Source organism: Triticum urartu, chromosome 1A (assembly GCF_056163025.1).
Source record: "Triticum urartu cultivar PI428250 chromosome 1A, HENAU_Tu73, whole genome shotgun sequence".
Lineage (NCBI taxonomy): Eukaryota > Viridiplantae > Streptophyta > Magnoliopsida > Poales > Poaceae > Triticum > Triticum urartu.
Window position 1 is genome coordinate 376,734,138 of NC_141873.1, and position 20,576 is coordinate 376,754,713.

The 20,576-nt window shown below is 42.3% G+C and overlaps 1 protein-coding gene across 1 annotated transcript; it reads left to right on the forward strand.

Moving 5' to 3' along the window:
- Positions 1-4,136: 4,136 nt before the first annotated feature.
- LOC125533998 (cortical cell-delineating protein-like) lies at positions 4,137-4,701 on the forward strand. The gene has a single exon (XM_048697310.1). The coding sequence runs from the start codon at positions 4,214-4,216 to the stop codon at positions 4,556-4,558; it is 345 nt and encodes a 114-aa protein (XP_048553267.1). The 5' UTR covers positions 4,137-4,213; the 3' UTR covers positions 4,559-4,701.
- Positions 4,702-20,576: the final 15,875 nt, after the last annotated feature.

Genomic DNA, 20,576 nt, shown 5'->3' on the forward strand with positions numbered 1-20,576 from the left:
AGATGGCTTGGGAAGATCGGACATGGTGGATGATGATGATTGATCTTCGGTTCCCAGCAGAGTCGCCAAAAAGGGTGTTGACACACGAACACGTCATGTGTACCCTCGACGCCGGGGGTGATGCACCGCAGCTCACGTCGAAGGAGACCCGACCGATAGCGCGATACGCAAGACAGTCGACGGGCGCTTTGCAGACCCGAAAACCCCACACCCCCGGGAGGGACCCCGTCAGGGAGTGCGGCGGCTATGGGCTGCCCTAGGTCGATTCGCTCGCCCCTAGAGCCTCGGTATTCGCAGCTCTCAAACACGAAGTACAGCGAAGAACGAGAGAGAAAAACGGTGGAGAGATAAAACGTAGATGAAAAGTAGTATATTGATTTGTTCGATTGTGTGTTGTTCAATCGGCCATCACCCCAACATATATAAGAGGCGGCTGAACTTCCCATACAAGCAAAGGATTCATCTAGGCTTTCCTTACAAAAAATTACATCAATTCACGTCCTAGAGTCCTAGTTCTATTCCAACTCAGATTCAGTCTGAATCTGGCCCAACTTCTGTCTTCCTCCTTGTGCGGGCCGCCAAGCTTGCATATGACCTCCGATCAAGACGGCCCAAATATGAGACTTGTGCACCTCGACGAGACGAACAATTCTTATGTTGAACACTTTTCCAAATAAGACCATCTTCAATATTCTACGAAGCCATCTTTAATATCCAGTCGGACCGGGTCATGTAACGGACTGGATTATCCGAGTCTCGTAGTGAACTTACAGGCCGTATACTATCTCATATGATAATGACTTCAAACCAAAGTTCACCGTTTTGACGATGCGCACAACTTTCGTGTTGATCACTTTTCCATCCGAGGTCATCTGGATTACCTTTCGAGCACATCTTCAGTTTCATTCGGATCCGAGCTCATCCACTCAGATATTAGAGTTTTTCGTCCGACTAGACCTTTTCACTCGGATGTTAGAGTCTTTCACTCGGATGACTATAATTTCACTCGGAAGATAATCTTTCACTTGGATGACTATATTTCGCTCGGAAGGCAATATCTTACTCGAACGTCAAGTTTTCATTCCGACGGTAATCTTTTCACTCTGCATAACTTCACTCGGATGATAATTTCACTCGGATTACTATATTTTCACTCGGAAGCCAATCATTTACTCTATCGATAAGTTTTCACTCGACCTTTTACTCGATCGGTAGGTTTTCACTCGGATGGCAAACTTTTCACTCGGATTTTCCGACTGAAAACACATCCTGATCTTGATTTGACTCTCCAGGTTGCATACGACCTCGGATTGAGACAAATTTTGTATGAAAAACAACCGGCTCGACGAGATGAAACTTTTTCGTGTTGAAGGTTTTTCAATTCAAGGCCGTCTTGATGATCGAATTACTCGCGCAATCTCTTAGACAAGTGTGTGGCACCTCACGCCATATTTCCGTTAAGGTTCGGTCTGCAGTGTATTGCCTCTAACTTTTGCATATGAACTCGGATTGAGATGATTTATATATTAAAATCGATTGCCTCGACGAGACGAAGACAATTCCTTAAGAGTGATCCTTCATCCGAGGTCATCTTGAAGACGTGATTGGCCAAAAACCACTCGGAACATTGAATTATGCCACTCGTAGTATAGTTTCGGTCCGTAAGATAAGGTCGAATGAATATAACCGAAACATCAAAGTTGTTCCACTCGGCGACGTGAATCTTTTCATGCCGAAAACCCGTTCACTCGAGACCATCTTCATTGCAATCTGTATCTTGCCAAAATCAGGTGTCAACACCCTTTTCTTACGAGATGGAGTCAATCGATCGAGGGATCCGCAGGGGTGAATACTGAAAGTGATGCTCAACAAGTTAGTATATTATGAGAATTGGCGGATTATGATAGAATGGTAATAGCCGGCATTTTGCAGGAGATTCAGGAGCTCGATGCAAATTTTCAGAGCTTCCAAACAAGATTTATTAGTAGGGATGTGAACAAACGGCTCACATGTGTGTTAAACATGCAAGTGAATCTGGGAAGAGGTGTTGAAATATGGGCCCATGTAGGTGTGATGACAGGGGTGATGAGAAGTTTAGTCGCACCCCGCTAGTGAAGAACGAGTTGGACCTCTTTATAAGGGATTCTCTTTCACATCCTATCGAAGCTTGAGAAGAGAAGAGGCTCTCGCGCACTCCTCCTTCGCTGCCGCCTCGCCACGCCACGGGTTTGAGTCGAGCTAAGCTCACACCTATGCGCTTATTTTTGCCGGTCAGAAACGGAGAGTCTTTGACAGACGGACCACGATCTGAGATGTCCGATCATGGGATGTTACCGACTTGGGCGTGGGTTCGGCTCACGTCTCTCCACCCGGATGCACATATATATATGTGAGGTGTTGGCCAACCCTAGCCGCCATGAACAGATCGCATCTGCTCCATGCACACCACCCCTGTCATTCCTTTTGTCGTTGCTGCCATCGGCAACTTCATCCCGTTCACCGCATAGACGGTCGAGGGGAGAGCAGGCCTTCAAAACCCGCCTCTTCAGATCCTGTACGGGAGAGGGGCGATTAGGTTTTTGGAGAGTGACTACGCGACTGCTCGTCTCCGATCGACTACTTCCTCTATGCTGCGTCGTCTTCGTCATCACCATGTCCAGCGACACCTAGGGATGAAAATGGAGTGGAAACTTTCCGTTTTTCCGGAGAAATACGGAAACGGAGAGGAAATATGAAAACGGAAATGGAAATTTGCAAAATGGAAGTGGAAATGGAATTTTTTACGCGGAAACGGAAACAAAAACGCAGCAGTGTTTTCCGGTGGAACTTGCATGGAAACAGAACTTTCCGTTTCTGTGAATATGGAATTTCTGTTTTTACAATAGACCTATAGCTACGACCACTAAAGAGAACACAATGACACAATTAGTAGAATGGATCTAAGACCCAACTGCTACTACAACACATGTACGCAGCTTGACCATATACGCAATTGTCTGGTACTACTACAATACTATGCTAAGTTGCTATTATTTTGTAGTGGTGTGAACAACTCATTAAATTTGTTTTTTTGTGTGTGTATTTCTCTATGATTCAAGGGGTTTCTGAAGTTCCGATCGATGCCTATTTTTGTTTCCATATCTGCTTTGTATTTGCTCCGTGTCCGTTTTCGGTAGTATCTGTTTCCGTATTCATTTCCGAGGTTTCTGTATTCGTTTTCGCTTCTGCAAAAAAATGTGAAAACATTTATGATAGCACTCAGTTTCGTCCGTTTCCGCTCCGTTTTCATCCCTAGCGACACCGAACGTGTCGCTGCCGAGAAGCCCGCCGCTGACCAGAAGGCGGTCGAGGAGGCCACCGCCGGCGCTGCTGCTACGGCCAACTAGAGGGTATAACATGTTTATCCCGCTCTTGTTTTTTTTGTCTTAGCCATACTAGCTATTTGTATAGATATTTCTACTATATGTGTAGTACGTGTTTATTTAGATCGCAATCAGTATATCATTAATTTTGTCAATGCCATGTTTATGATTATTTTCTGAATTAAAATAATTGAAAAATTGCCTATTTACTCAGCACGAGGTGTCTTTGGGTAAACTGTATTCCATCTTTTCTTGCTGATGTTCTGCGGCATGATTGTAATTCTGGCTAAGCATCAATTAATAAGGCCCGTTGATTCGAAAAAAAGGAGTGAGGTTCGGCATCAGCTAATATATCGGACCAGGCTATGATCTGATTTGTGTTTTTGTAGGTTGAAGCCCTGATCATATTGATCCCCGGTTATCAATTCATCATCATCTGAATTCTCGACAACCTTTCTGCCAGGACACCAAATTGACGCAGTTACCGCTAACTGCATGCCGACCGATGCCACATGCTCAATCCAGTAATAAGCAAATAAATACAGGAACTGGACGGAACATGCATTCGGAATATAAGCACATTTGAAGCTATCACGGATGCATATGCATACGATCGAGTCCAAATGAAAAGAGGCAATCAACCCTGACGCGCCAGCTCGGAAGCACATGCACGGCCCCATCTCATCTCACACCGCTTTCCCATTGGAGGCGAGCAATCAGATTCACAATCTCCCTCTATAAATACCACTCGCCATGCACACACCCACTCACACACAGAGCAAGCGCACATCACAAGCACAAGCAGCTCGATCGCACTAGCTTTGCTGCACGACCTGCTAGCTCCGTTGCAAATGGCCATGGCACCCAGAGCGCTGCTCCTCCTGGCCGTCGGGCTCATGGTCGTGGCCTCGGCGAGCGCCCACGGCGGCTACGGGTCGTGCCCCAAGGACGGGCTGAAGGCGAAGGCGTGCGTGAGCGTGCTGGGCCTGCTCAGGGTCAATGTCAACCAGCCGCGCGACGAGCACTGCTGCTCGCTCCTCGACGGGCTCGTCGGTCTGGACGCGGCGCTCTGCCTCTGCACGAATCTCCATGTCAACTTGCTCGACCACAACCTCGACCTCCCCGTCGACCTACGCCTCATTCTCAACAACTGCGGCAAGGTCTGCCCCACCGATTTTCAGTGCCCACACCACTAGATCGAGTATCTTGATGGTGTCATGCCTGGATTTTTGAGCCCTGTTTGTTTATTTGTTGGTACAATGTTGTATTCTTTTGTTTCCCATGATTATTTTGGTTGAATGTTCATCGAATAAAATCAAAAGGTTATTCGTTTCGTGAAGTCGGGCTTTTGGCACTTTGATATCGCCATTGTTAATTACCTGACCAATACGCATGCGCGCGTCAACTAAATGAACGGCCCAACCTGAAAAGTGAAACGGAATTACTGTACACACAACAGTTGCTGGCCGAACTCTGGATGATTGAAGAATCGAATGATGCTGTTCACCTTTGCTCTACGCATCGATGGCTTGATGTGCTGCATCATCTGAAGATCATTCAGAACCCGTCGGCTGTGTAGCAGTGCTCAAAGTGAAAACATTATGGACCAGCAAAAGGATATTATATTCGTATCTGGATAATACTCTAATGTTTCTAAGCAACATGAGATCTTGGACTGTTCTACAAGGGTATACGGTGGGATATATAAATGCATAAAAGCTTGGCCCTTGCGGACTTTTCTTGGGAAAAAGAAGATATGTTAATGCGGAGGAAATTGCATAAATCATCAACTGTTGAGGTAAACCTTGCATAAAACATCGTACCATGCAGGTTTGGTGCAAAAAACACACCATCTATTAGTATAATCTGTTGCAGCTAGCTCTAATCCACTGTTTAATTCCGTTGACATGATTCGGTGGGTGAGTCCCGCTTGTAAGTGTACGTGTGGCAAAAAAAAGGCCACACCGGTCAGCTTACTAAAGCGGCCAATATCACCCAAATCAGTGGTCAAAATTAACCAAAAATAATTAGATCAGTACTAGTTACATATATGACTTATTGGATTTCTTTGCGTTTTCTTGAAAACATGGAACTTTGAATAATTTCATTGTATGAACCAACTAAACTACCAAATCCTCTCAAACATGTGACCTCCTTAAGGTAAAAAATATATTCTAATACCGGCATACGTATATAATTTACTATGTTTTTTTAGATTTTTGTATAACATTGAATTTTGATACAAAAAATTGAATGGTGGTCAGCTGATGTGGTCAGCGGAGGAAAACCCAACTACATGTGTGGAAACATAAACACCAAATTGATCCCTAGTCATGCCTCTGCAACTAGCTCATGTATTGATGATGATCTTGCTCTCCTGATCATGAGCATTGTTATAGTAACAAAGGTGTTATCAATAATGAGAACATATTGTTATCAAAACAATGGTGTTGGATAGACCTAACTTATGAATTACTAAGAGATCGTATCGTTATTATGTTGTCGGTATTTTCATATAAAGTGTTAATGTTTACTTAGTTCCTTAGACCATGAGAATATTGCAAGACAACATACCAAGTAGTTACTTTGGGGTTACCGAACGTCACTCTGTAACTGGGTGACGATAAAAGTATCTTACGGGTATACCAAAAACATATGTCTCAGTATCGATTGTTCAAGACTGAGATTTGCTCCTCTGGTGATGGAGAGATACTCTTTGGGCCCACTCGGTGTTACGGTCATTATTGTCTGGCCAGACACATGATATGTACATCACAGGGATACCGAAATACGGATACGAGTAAAGAGAACAAAAACTGATCGCGAGGATAACATGTATAGTGATCAAGGAGTTAGTTCTAAAGTGTTAATGTTTACTTAGTTCCTTAGACCATGAGAATATTGCAAGACAACATACCAAGTAGTTACTTTGGGGTTACCGAACGTCACTCTGTAACTGGGTGACGATAAAAGTATCTTACGGGTATACCGAAAACATATGTCTCAGTATCGATTGTTCAAGACTGAGATTTGCTCCTCTGGTGATGGAGAGATACTCTTTGGGCCCACTCGGTGTTACGGTCATTATTGTCTGGCCAGACACATGATATGTACATCATAGGGATACCGAAATACGGATACGAGTAAAGAGAACAAAAACTGATCGCGAGGATAACATGTATAGTGATCAAGGAGTTGATCACGGGGATATATAACGATAATATCTAGCCTCGGGTTTTGTAACATATCGCGAAGCAAAGAGAATGGTATTCGGGAATTAAATGTTCACTTGAGATATTCGTGAAAGTTAACAATGGTGTCCAGATCTTGCTGTTAACTATTGACCGGGAAGTGTTCCTGGTCATGTCCACTTATTTTCAAACGTGTAGGGTCACACACTTAATGACTACTACCTCTGTAACTAAATACAGAATGTTTTTGTAGTTGAGGAAAATCGTCTTATATTTAGTTACAGAGGTAGTAGTAATTATAATAAACTAGAGGAATGGGAGAATGTGTGTCAAAAGTATTTCAAATGTATCCAGAAGTGTTCTAGATGGCCCCGAAAGGGTTTCAGGGAAGTTTTCGGAAGGTTCCAAAAGAGTCTAGAAAACTCTGGAACAATTTTTAGGAAAGAAGTCCCTCTTGGACCAACCCAAGAGGGCAGCCTGTAGTTGGCCAAACAAGGCCAAAGTGGGGCGCCCCAAAAGAAGGAAAGGGAGGAGGTCAAATTCTCTTTGGGGGAAATTCTACTTGGGGATAACCCTAATTTGCCTCCTTCCTTTCCTCTTCATGGGGGGGGCCTTGGGACACACAAAATCCTAAGGGGTCTCTCTCATATAGGTATGCTCAACCACTGTCTAATTGGTCTATTGGGTTAGAATTCTAGTTAGACAGGCTCTACTTCCGGTCTAATAGAATTAGACTACTGATTAGATGGAATGCTGCTAGGCATGTCTCTCTAGTTTTCTCAGAACTCTTCTTCACGAATATCGCAGTGCTGTCAGATTAATTACTACTTTGGAACACGTGGCTACATAAGAGGCATCATGTACTTCGACTCTTGATCGGCGAATCGTCTTCGAGAAATTCTCGCGGCTGGGAGGTATAACCCAGCTGCAGAAACTGTCGTGCTTCACCGACTAACTACACTCATTTAGGTACTCTACTCGTCTGTGAGACATCGTTACCCACCATCTTCATAGTGTTCCTAGGTGCAATCGTGTAGCATAATTTCTTTGTTTCATAACACGTTCCCCTATGCGGCATAGGGGGAGGCCTAAATTATCATGAGAAGTGGCGTTGATCGAGTATATTTTTGGGTCGAGAGGGGCGGCACTTAAAAATTTAGTCCTCTAATGCCGATAAGTGATCAGCTAGGTGCGGTTTAGCCACTTGAAATGAAAAGTTTACTCGTCTAAAGCGTCTTAGGGGATCGACTAGAGATGCTCTAAGTTCCCAACTAAACATCCACTACACAGTCACACTGGTTTTAATGGCGATCCTCAAGGCCCAGTACCTGTTGCCGATTTTCGTGCCCCTTGTCCACACCCTTCTCCGCTCTCTCTGCTCTAGGCGATGTCATGTCCTTGTCCATTGGGCTTGCAAACTTGAGCTTGAAACATAATAGGTAAACCGGATTCTGTTTAGCCTTGTATATGTTTTGAGATTTTGCTTCTCAACATCTTTATTATTCAGTATAGGTTCCTACCAAATTAATAAGATTGATGTAACCCCAACAATTGTTGTTGTGGAGTTTGTGCTTTTTCATAAGAAGGTCTCCTTTTTTGTTTACCAACCATGTTAAACAAGAAAAATGGATACTACTCAATGGCCAATGTGTATTCCACGCAATTCATGGGAACTATGTGCTCTCTGATGGACCACGCAGTTTGGAAGGCATGGGCACCACCGAGAGTCAAATTTTCACCTGGTTGGCCATCCAAGGTAGGCTTTGGATCGCCAACCGATTTTTTAGCGACGAGGTTGGACAAATTGTTGTATTTTCCTAATTGCAAGAGAGAGCAAGAATCCGGGATGCACTTTCTCTTCAAGTGTCGTTCCACAATACGTCTTTGGAACTTGCCCAATGAGTGGCTACACCTTTAAAAAAACTGACACTTCCACTTGGAACCTTCAGTCCTCCATCAAAGATTGGTGGGTTAACCTCTCTGGAAAGAATGTCCTGGACCACAAGGCTTTGGCATCTCTCACGATGCTCATTAATTGGATCATTTAGAATGAAAGAAATGCCTGATTTTTTTGACATAAGAGCAAGCCGCCACCTATCTCGTTTAACGCCATCAAGGACGAGATCAAGCATTGGGCCACCCCAGAAGAGTAGTTTCTCCATGTAACATGGGTGCCTTGGTGAAGGAAATATGCCCTAGAGGAAATAATAAAGTTGTTATTTATATTTCCTTATATCATGATAAATGTTTATTACTCATGCTAGAATTGTATTAACCGAAAACTTAGTACATGTGTGAATTCATAGACAAACGGAGTGTCCCTAGTATGCCTCTACTTGACTAGCTCGTTAATCAAAGATGATTAATTTTCCTAACCATAGACATGTGTTGTCATTTGATGAACGGGATCACATCATTAGAGAATGATGTGATGGACATGACCCATCCATTAGCTTAGTATAAATGATCATTTAGTTTTATTGCTATTGCTTTCATCATGACTTATACATGTTCTCTGACTATGAGATTATGCAACTCCCGAATACCGGAGGAACACCTTCTGTGCTATCAAACTTCACAACGTAACTGGGGGATTATAAAGATGCTCTATATGTGTCTCCGATGGTGTTTGTTGAATTGGCATAGATCGAGATTAGGATTTGTCACTCCGTGTATCGGAGACGTATCTCTGGGCCCTCTCGGTAATGCTCATCACTATAAGCCTTGCAAGCAATGTGACTAATGAGTTAGTTGCGGGATGATGCATTACGGAACGAGTAAAGAGACTTGTCGGTGACGAGATTGAACTAGGTATGATGATACCGACGACCGAATCTCGGGCAAGTAACATACCGATGACAAAGGGAACAACGTATGTTGTTATGCGGTTTGACCGATAAAGATCTTCGTAGAATATGTAGGAGCCAATATGAGCATCCAGGTTCCGCTATTGGTTATTGACCGGAGATGTGTCTCGGTCATGTCTACATAGTTCTCGAACCCATAGGGTCCGCACGCTTAACGTTCGATGACGATTTGTATTATGAGTTATGTGATTTGATGACCGAAGTTTCTTCGGAGTCCCGGATGAGATCACGGACCTGACGAGGAGTCTCGAAATGGTTGAGAGGTAAAGATTCATATATTGGAAGGCTATATTCGGACATCGGAAAGGTTCCGAGTGATTCGGGTATTTTTCGGAGAACCGGGGAGTTACGGGAATTCACTGGGGGAAGTATTGGGCCTTATTGGGCTTTAGTGGAAAGGAGAGAAGGGCCACAAGGGGAGACAGCGCGCCCCCATGGGCTGGTCCGAATTGGACTAGGAGGGGGTGGCGCCCCCCTCTTTCCTTCTCCATTTCCCTCTCCTTCCTTCTTCTCCTACTTGGACTAGGAAAGGGGGAAACCTACTCCTACTAGGAGTAGGAATCCCCCCTTTGGGCGCGCCCCTTGAGGCCGGCCCTCCTCCTCCTCCCCTTTTTTATATACGGGGGAGGGGGCACCCCATAGACACACAAGTTGATTTCTTAGCCGTGTGCGGTGCCCCCCTCCACAGATTTCCACCTCAGTCATATTGTCGTAGTGCTTAGGCGAAGCCCTGCGTCGGTAACTTCATCATCACCGTCAACACACCGTCATACTGACGAAACTCTTCCTCGACGTCAGCTGGATCTAGAGATCGAGGGACGTCACCGGGCTGAACGTGTGCAGATCGCGTAGGTGTCGTGCGCTCGGTACTTGATCGGTTGGATCGCGAAGACGTTCGACTACATCAACCGCGTTACTCAACGCTTCCGCTTTCGATCTACGAGGGTACGTAGACACACTCTCCCCTCTCATTGCTATGCATCTCCTAGATAGATCTTGCGTGATCGTAGGAATTTTTTTAAAATATTGTGTTCCCCAACAGTGGCATCCGAGCGAGGCCTATGCGTAGATGTTATATGCATGAGTAGAACACAAAGTGTTGTGGGCAATAATAGTCATACTGCTTACCAGTATGTCATACTTTGTTTCGACGGTATTGTTGGATGAAGCGGCCCAGACCGACATTACATGACGCGTTCATGAGACTGGTTCTACCGACGTGCTTCGCACACAGGTGGCTAGTAGGTGTCTTTTTCTCCAACTTCAGTTGAATCCAGTGTGACTACGTCGGTCCTTGTTGAAGGTTAAAACAGCACACTTGACAAAAAATCGTTGTGGTTTTGATGTGTAGGTAAGAACGGTTCTTGCTAGAAGCCCGTAGCAGCCACGTAAAATTTGCAACAACAAAGTAGAGGACGTCTAACTTGTTTTTGCAGGGCATGTTGTGATGTGATATGGTCAAGACGTGATGAGATATAAATTGTTGTATGAGATGATCATGTTTTGTTAACAGTTATCGGCAACTGGCAGGAGCCTTATGGTTGTCTCTTTATTGTATTAGATGCAAGCGCCATATAATTGCTTTACTTTATCGCTATGCGATAGCTATAGTTGCAAAAGCAATAGTTGGCAAGATGACCATGTGACGACACATTGATAGAGAGCAAGATTATGGAGATCATGGTGTCATGCCAGTGACGATGGAGATCATGACGGTACTTTGGAGACAGAGATCAAAGGCACAAGATGATGATGGCCATACCATGTCACATATTTTTATTGCATGTGATGTTTATCTTTTATGCATCTTATTTTGCTTAGTACACTGGTAGCATTATAAGATGACCTCTCACTAAATTTCAAGGTATAAGTGTTCTCCCTAAGTATGCACCATTGCGACAGTTCGTCGTGCCGAGACACCATGTGATGATCGGGTGTGATAAGCTCTACGTTCACATACAATGGGTGCAAGCCAATTTTGCACACGCAGAATACTCGGGTTAAACTTGACGAGCTTAGCATATGCAGATATGGCCTCGGGACACTGAGACCGAAAGGTCGAACGTGAATCATATAGTAGATATGATCAACATAGTGATGTTCACCATTGAAAACTACTCCATCTCACGTGATGATCGGACATGGTTTAGTTGATATGGATCACGTGATCATTTAGATGACTAGAGGGATGTCTATCTAAGTGGGAGTTCTTAAGTAATATGATTAATTGAACTTCAATTTATCATGAACTTAGTCCTGATAGTGTTTCCAAATTATGTTGTAGATCAATAGCTCATGTTATAGCTCCCTGTTTATTTTTGATATGTTCCTAGAGAAAAATAAGTTGAAAGATAATAGTAGCAATGATGCGGACTGGATCCATGATCTGAGGATTATCCTCATTGCTGCATGGAAGAATTATGTCCTTGATGCACCGCTAGGTGACAGACCTATTGCAGGAGCAGATGCAGACGTTATGAACGTTTGGCAAGCTCGGTATGATGACTATTTGATAGTTTAGTGCGCCATGCTTTACGGCTTAGAACCAGGACTTCAAAAACATTTTGAATGCCATGGAGCATATAAGATGTTCCAAGAGCTGAAATTAGTATTTCAGACTCATGCCCGAGTCGAGAGGTATGAGACCTCTGACAAGTACTTTTCCTACAAGATGGAGGAGAATAGCTCAGCTAGTGAGCATGTGCTCAGAATGTCTGAGTACTACAATCACTTGAATCAAGTGGGAGTTAATCTTCCAGATAAGATAGTGATTGATAGAGTTCTCTAGTCACTATCACCAAGTTACTACAACTTCGTGATGAACTATAATATGCAAGGGATAACGTAAACGATTCCCAAGCTCTTCGAGATGCTGAAATTGGCGAGGAAGAAATCAAGAAAATGCATCAAGTATTGATGGTTGACAAGACCACTAGTTTCAAGTAAAAGGGCAAGGGAAAGAAAGGGAACTTCAAGAAGAATGGCAAGCAAGTTGCCACTCCCACGAAGAATCCCAAATCTAGACCTAAGCCTGAAACTGAGTGCTTCTACTGCAAAGGGAATGGTCACTGGAAGCGGAACTACCCCAAATACTTGGTGGATAAGAAGGATGGCAAAGTGAACAAAAGTATATTTGATATGCATGTTATTGATGTGTACTTTACTAGTGTTCATAGTAACCCCAGGGTATTTGATACCGGTTCAGTTGCTAAGATTAGTAACTCGAAATAGGAGTTGCAAAATGAATAGAGACTAGTTAAGGGCAAGGTGACGATGTGTGTTGGAAATGATTCCAAGGTTGATAAGATCACCATTACACACTCTTTTTACCTTCGGGATTAGTGTTGAACCTAAAATAAATGTTATTTGGTGTTTGCGTTGAGCATGAATATGATTGGATCATGTTTATTGCAATATGGTTATTCATTTAAGTCAAAGAATAATTGTTGTTCTGTTTACATGAATAAAACCTTCTATGGCCATACACTTAATATAAATGGTCTATTGAATCTCGATCGTAGTGATACACATATTCATAATATTGATGCCGAAAGATGCAAAGTTGATAATGATAGTGCAACATACTTGTGGCACTGCCGTTTAGGTCATATTGGTGTAAAGCACATGAAGAAACTCCATACTGATGGACTTTTCGAATCACTTGATTGTGAATCATTTGATGCTTGCGAACCATGCCTCATGGGCAAGATGACTAAAACTCCATTCTCCGGAACAATGGAGCGAGCCACTGACTTATTAGAAATAATACATACCGATGTGTGTGGTCCAATGAGTGTTGAGGCTCACGGAGGTTATCATTATTTTCTGACCTTCATAGATGATTTGAGCAGATATGGGTATATCTACTTGATGAAACACAAGTCTGAAACATTTGAAAAGTTCAAAGAATTTCAGAGTGAAATCGAGAATCATTGTAACAAGAAAATAAAGTTTCTATGATCTGATCGCAGAGGCGAATATTTGAGTTATGAGTTTGGCCTTCAATTCAAACAATGTGGAATAGTTTCACAAACTCATGCCACCTGGAACACCACATCATAATGGTGTGTCTGAATGTCATAACCGTAATTTATTAGATATGGTGTGATCTATGATGTCTCTTACCGAATTACTACTGTCGTTTTGGGGTTATGCATTAGAGACAACTGCATTCACGTTAAATAGGGCACCATCTAAATCCGTTGAGATGACACCATATGAATTGTGGTTTGGCAAGAAACCAAAGCTGTCGTTTCTTGAAGTTTGGGGTTGCGATGCTTATGTGAAAAAGTTTCAACCTGATAAGCTCGAACCCAAATCGGAGAAATGCGTCTTCATAGGATACCCAAAGGAAACTGTTGGGTACACCTTCTATCACAGATTCGAAGGCAAGTTATCTGTTGCTAAGAATGGATCCTTTCTAGAGAAGGAGTTTCTCTCAAAAGAAGTGAGTGGGAGGGAAGTAGAACTTAATGAGGTAGTTGTACCTTCTCCCGAATTGGAAAATGGTTCATCACAGAAATCAGTTCCAGTGATGCCTACACCAATTAGTGAGGAAGTTAATGATGATGATCATGAAACTTCAGATCAAGTTACTACCGAACCTCATAGGTCAACCAGAGTACATTACGCACCAGAGTGGTACGGTAATCCTGTTCTGGAAGCCATGTTACTAGACCATGACAAACCTACGAACTATGAGGAAGTGATGATGAGCCCAAATTCCGCGAAATGGCTTAAGGCCATGAAATCTAAGATATGATCCATGTATGCGAACAAAGTATGGACTTTGATTGACTTGCCCGATGATCGGCGAGCCATTGAGAATAAATGGATCTTCAAGAGGAAGACGGACGCTGATAGTAGTGTTACTATCTACAAAGATCGACTTGTCGAAAAGGGTTTTTACAAGTTCAAGATGTTGACTACGATGAGATTTTCTCACTCGTATCATGCTTAAAGTTTGTCCGAATCATGTTAACAATTGCCACATTTTATGAAATTTGGCAAATGGATGTCAAAACTGCATTCCTTAATGGACATCTTAAAGAAGAATTGTATATGATGCAACCAGAAGGTTTTGTCAATCCTAAAGGTGCTAACAAAATGTGCAAGCTCCAGCAATATATCTATGGACTGGTGCAAGCATCTCGGAGTTGGAATTTATGCTTTGATAAGTTGGTCAAAGCATATAGTTTTATACATACTTGCGGTGAAGCCTGTATTTACAAGAAAGTGAGTGGGAGCACTACAGCCTTTCTAATAAGTATATGTGAATGACATATTGTTGATCGGAAATAATGTAGAATTTTCTGGAAAGCATAAAGTAGTATTTCAAAGGAGTTTTTCAAAGAAAGACCTCGGTGAAGTTGCTTACATATTGAGCATCAAGATCTATAGAGATAGATCAAGACGCTTGATAAAAAATTTCAATGAGTACATACCTTGACAAGTTTGTGAAGTAGCTCAAAATGGAACAGTCAAAGAAGGAGTTCTTTCCTGTGTTGCAAAGTACGAAGTTGAGTAAAGACTCAAAACCTGACCATGGCAGAAAATAGAAAGAGAATGAAAAGTCATTCCCTATGCCTCAATCATAGGTTCTATAAAGTATGCTATGTTGTGTACCAGACCTATTATGTACCTCACCATGAGTTTGGCAAGAGGGTACAATAGTGATCCAAGAGTGGATCATTGGACAACGGTCAAAATTATCCTTAGTGGAATAAGGAAATGTTTCTCGGTTATGGAGGTGACAAAGAGTTCGTCGTAAAGAGTTACGTCGATGCAAGCTTTGACACCGATTTGGATGACTCTAAGTCTCGGTCTAGATACATATTGAAAGTGGGGGCAATTAGCTAGAGTAGCTCCGTGCAGAGCATTGTAGACATAGAAAATTGCAAAATACATACGGATCTGAATGTGGCAGACCCGTTGACTAAACTTCTCTCACAAGCAAAACATGATCACACCTTAGTACTCTTTGGGTGTTAATCACATGGCGATGTGAACTAGATTATTGACTCTAATAAACCCTTTGGGTATTGGTCACATAGTGATGTGAACTATAGAGTGTTAAATCACATGACGATGTGAACTACTGGTGTTAAATCACATGATGATGTGAACTAGATTATTGACTCTAGTGCAAGTGGGATACTGAAGGAAATATGCCCTGGAGGTAATAATAAAGTTATTATTTATATTTCCTTATATCATGATAAATTTTTATTATTCATGCTAGAATTGTATTAACCGGAAACTTAGTACATGTGTAAATACATAGACAAACAGAGTGTCCCTAGTATGCCTCTACTTGACTAGCTCGTTAATCATAGATGGTTAAGTTTCCTAACCGTAGACATGTGTTGTCATTTGATGGACGGGAGCACATCATTAGAGAATTAGGTGATGGACATGACCCATCCGTTAGCTTAGAATAAATGATCGTTTAGTTTTATGCTATTGCTTTCATCATGACTTATACATGTTCCTCTGACTATGAGATTATGCAACTCCCGAATACCGGAGGAACACCTTGTGTGCTATCAAATGTCACAACGTAACTGGATGATTATAAAGATGCTCTACAGGTGTCTCTGATGGTGTTTGTTGAGTTGGCATAGATCGAGATTAGGATTTGTCACTCCGTGTATCGGAGACGTATCTTTGGGCCCTCTCGGTAATGCTCATCACTATAAGTCTTGCAAGCAATGTGACTAATGAGTTAGTTGCGGGATGATGCATTACGGAACGAGCAAAGAGACTTGACGGTGACGAGATTGAACTAGTTATGATGATACCGACGATCGAATCTCGGGCAAGTAACATATCGATGACAAAGGGAACAACGTATGTTGTTATGCGGTTTGACCGATAAAGATCTTCATATAATATGTAGGAGCCAATATGAGCATCCAGGTTCCGCTATTGGTTATTGACCGGAGATGTGTCTCGGTCATGTCTACATAGTTCTCGAACCCGTAGGGTCCGCACGCTTAACGTTCGATGACGATTTGTATTATGAGTTATGTGATTTTATGACCGAAGTTTGTTCGGAGTCCTTGATGAGATCACGGACATGACGAGGAGTCTCGAAATGGTCGAGAGGTAAAGATTCATATATTGGAAGGCTACATTCGGACATCGGAAAGGTTCTGAGTGATTCGGATATTTTTCGGAGAACCGGGGAGTTACGGGAATTCACTGGGGGAAGTATTGGGCCTTATTGGGCTTTAGTGAAAAAGGGAGAAGGGCCACAAGGGGAAACTGTGCGTGCCCCATGGGCTGGTCCGAATTGGACTAGGAGGGGCGGCGCCCCCCCCCCCTCTTTCCTTCTCCCTCTCCCTCTCCTTCCTTCTTTCCTACTTGGAATAGGAAAGGGGGAAACCTACTCCTACTAGGAGTAGGAATCCCCCCTTTGGGCGCGCCCCTTGAGGCCGGCCCTCCTCCTCCTCCCCTCCTTTATATACGGGGGAGGGGGCACCCCATAGACACACAAGTTGATTTCTTAGCCGTGTGCGGTGCCCCCCTCCACAGATTTCCACCTCGGTCATATTGTCATAGTGCTTAGGCAAAGCCCTGCGTCGGTAACTTCATCATCACCGTCAACACGCCTTCGTGCTAACGAAACTCGTCCTCGACCTCAGCTGGATCTAGAGATCTAGGGACGTCACCGGGCTGAACGTGTGCAGATCGCGGAGGTGTCGTGCGTTCGGTACTTGATCTGTTGGATCGCGAAGACGTTCGACTACATCAACCGCGTTACTCAACGCTTCCGCTTTCGGTCTACGAGGGTGCATAGACACACTCTCGCCTCTCATTGTTATGCATCTCCTAGATATATCTTGCGTGATCGTAGGAAATTTTTTGAAATACTGCGTTCCCCAACACTTGGGGCCTTGTAACACAAAGCCTTCTCTCTTCTTAAATAATAGCAGATGAGGCAAAGTTTTTGCCTCCGTTTCAAAAACAAAACACTAAATCCCTTGTATATAGAAAAACCTGTGATCTTATAGGTCAGGTTTTTTCTCGAGAAACACAATACAAACACAGAAAACTAACATATATACACGCACGTACACTCACCTCTTTCAATGTATAGATACCCGTCCTATAAGCACCTCCCACAGATTGTGCCTGTAAATTTAAGGATGACAAACTCATCACAGGGGTCTCGTAGGAGATGGGACGTCGTCTCCCATTGAACCAATATCATTAGAAATCCTGAAATAAATCAAGAAAAATGCAAACATGTGTACCAAGTTTAAGACTTAAAATCAGATGGGTTGGTTTCGCCACAAGAAACCTTCTCTATCAGCTACCCCTGAGTTCAGCACACTTGTGTCTAGTCTGCCCAAAGAGGCAAGCCCAATGAACAAATAGGATAGACTAGACACAAAAGTGAACTCGTGTGTGACAAATGATAAAGTATCGTTCCTAGAGCACCCAGGGATCAAAGAAAATAAACTGGTTGCCGAGGAAGGCAAACAAAAGGGGGGAAGTAAATGCAAATTCAAGCTAAGGCATGGAGATTTCTATCCCTAACAAATATTTTACTTGGTCCAATAATCAAGATGGTCATATTTTTGTTGTATTAGATAGAGTTCTCATTTCTGTGAGTTGGGATGCTCATTTCCCTATCTTCTTTGGTGGCTTTTCCTAGGGCAGGGAGTGATCACACTCCTTTAGTTCTAGATAGGAAAAAATTCTCCACCAAGATGTTTAGATTTGAGAAGTTTTGGTTATCTCAACCTGGATTCAGTGAGCTAGTGCCTAATGTTTGGAATACTGAGTCAAATGCTACTTCTGGTATTGAGAACTGGCAATTTAAAGTTAGACTCCTTAGAAACACAATTAAAGGGTGGAGTATTAATATTAAAGTTGGCACTAAGAGAAAGAAGAAGGCTCTCGTTATGGAGTTTGACATTCTTGGTGTTTTCTTCTGAAAAAAATTCCTTAAACAATGAGGAGATGGATAGAATGAAAGTAATTAAAAAGGAACTAGATGAGAAATGGGAAATTGAGGAAACTACCTTGTAGCAAAGGTCCAGAGATAGAAAAAAATTGGAAGGGGTCGCAATAACTCTTATTTTCACTCTCTAGCTAATTATAGGCACAGGAAAATTCATTTGGCCACCCTTGTGGGCGGAAATGGTCATGTCTCTTCAACTTCTGACATGCTTGATATGGCTACTTCCTTTTATAAGAAATTGTTTGCTTTCGAACCTGCCATTCATCTAGGGATAGGGTTCTGGAATGATTCTGATCTTGTTTCTGTGAGGAGAATGAATTATTGGAAAGACCCTTTTCTAAAAGTGAGATTAAGGAGGCTATTATGAGCTCTTATGCACTCGGTGCTCCTGGCCTGATGGGTTTTCCTTTCTGTTTTATCAAACATTTTGAGACCTGATTAAGAATGATTTTATGGCTCTGGTGAGAGATTTTTGATAATTGTTCTTTGAATATTTATCGTCTTAAAATTGCTATTATCACTTTGATCCATAAAGAACCTAATGATAAGGAAATGAAGAAGTTCCGTCCTGTTCATCTTAATAATTGCGTTGTCAAGATTTTTACTAAGGCCATGACTACCAGGGCCTCTCCTATTTGTGATAGGCTTATATCTCCAAACCAAACTACCTTTATTAAATATAAATTTATTCTTGAATGTGGTTATGGCTCATGAAGTTCATATGACTGGCTGTAGTGGCTTGATCTTGGAACTTGATTATGAGAAGGCTTATGATAGAGTGAGTTGGGATTTCCTTGTGGAAATGCTCACTTCTAGAGGTTTTGGGAGTAGATGGATTGGGTGGATTTGTAGTACTCTCTTTCAAAGTTCCTTCTGTATGAGAATTAATGATACTAATGGACCTTACTTGGGGGGGGGGGGGGGGTAAATGTCTCAAACAAGGGGACCCTCTTTCTCCTCTACTTTTCAATTTGGTGGTTGATGTCTTTTCTAAGATGTTGATCAAAGATTTTAATCATAATTTGACTATTGTTCTACTTCCACATGTTGTTCCTAGAGGCTGATTAGTTTGCAATATGCTGATGACACCATCGTGTTCCTTCAATTATATTGAGCAGGTTGGGAATTTAAAATGGATGTTGTCATGTTTTGGAAAGCTTTCTAGTATGAAAATTAATTTTCATAAAATTGATCTTGATACCCTTCATGTGGAGGATCGATGATGTTGACAATGGTTTTGCACAAATTTTATGTTTCATATTAGAGCTTTCCCCTCCAAATATTTAGGTATTCCTTTGCATTATAAAAGTTGAGGAGGGAAGATTTCCAGCCTACTATTGGTAGGATCATTAAAACAACCTAGTTGGCTTGGTAGAGACCTTTTTTTACAGGGGTAAGCTCATATTTATTACTACCTGCATTGCCAACATCCCTACTTAACTCATGTCTATGATCAAGTTCCCCAAATGGGTCATTAGAGCTATTACCTCTCAGATGGCACACTTTTTGGGGGCAATATAGGTGATGATCACAAATATCATTTAGCTAATTGGGGACTTGTGTCTAGGTTGAAAGATTGGGCTTGGGGCATGCTTGCTTCTTGGAGAAAAATATATTTTGATGGTCGCCCTAATGACTGGATACCCTCGTTAATTTTAAATATAATAGTGGAAATCCAAACCTGCTTTGGTCTAAGACTAGGCTTGGTTCTCCTTTTTGGAAAGGGGTGACTTGGGTATTATCTTGTGCTAAGGTTTTCTATTGATGGAAACTTGGGAATGGCCAAAAGATTGCCTTCTAGCATGACGCCCGGTGCGGTGATTGTTCAATTATGACTAGTTTTTGGGACTTGTTTCAATCTGCCAACAACAAGATGCTACTTTTAGTTTGTTAGCCAATTATGGGACTGTATTGAGCTGAAATTTACTTTTAGAATATTTGTGGATGAGAAATTATTTGCTAGATGGTTTGAACTGATTACTTGCATTAAAATAGTTTCCTTTAGATCTGAGGATGATGCTCCTACTTTTTTTTGCGTGAGAAACTTCCAGTCTATCCATCTTCAATCATGGCAGTACAAAGAACACAGAGGTAATAAAAATGCTCCTATTTGGTTACTTGAACAATCTGGTATTTATTTAGTTAAGTCCTTTTATAAGATGATCGATTGGGGGGGGGGGGGGGG

Coding starts and splice junctions, on each gene's coding strand:
- LOC125533998 (XM_048697310.1), top strand. CDS start 4,214: ATGGCCATGGCACCCAGAGCGCTGCTCCTCCTGGCCGTCGGGCTCATG.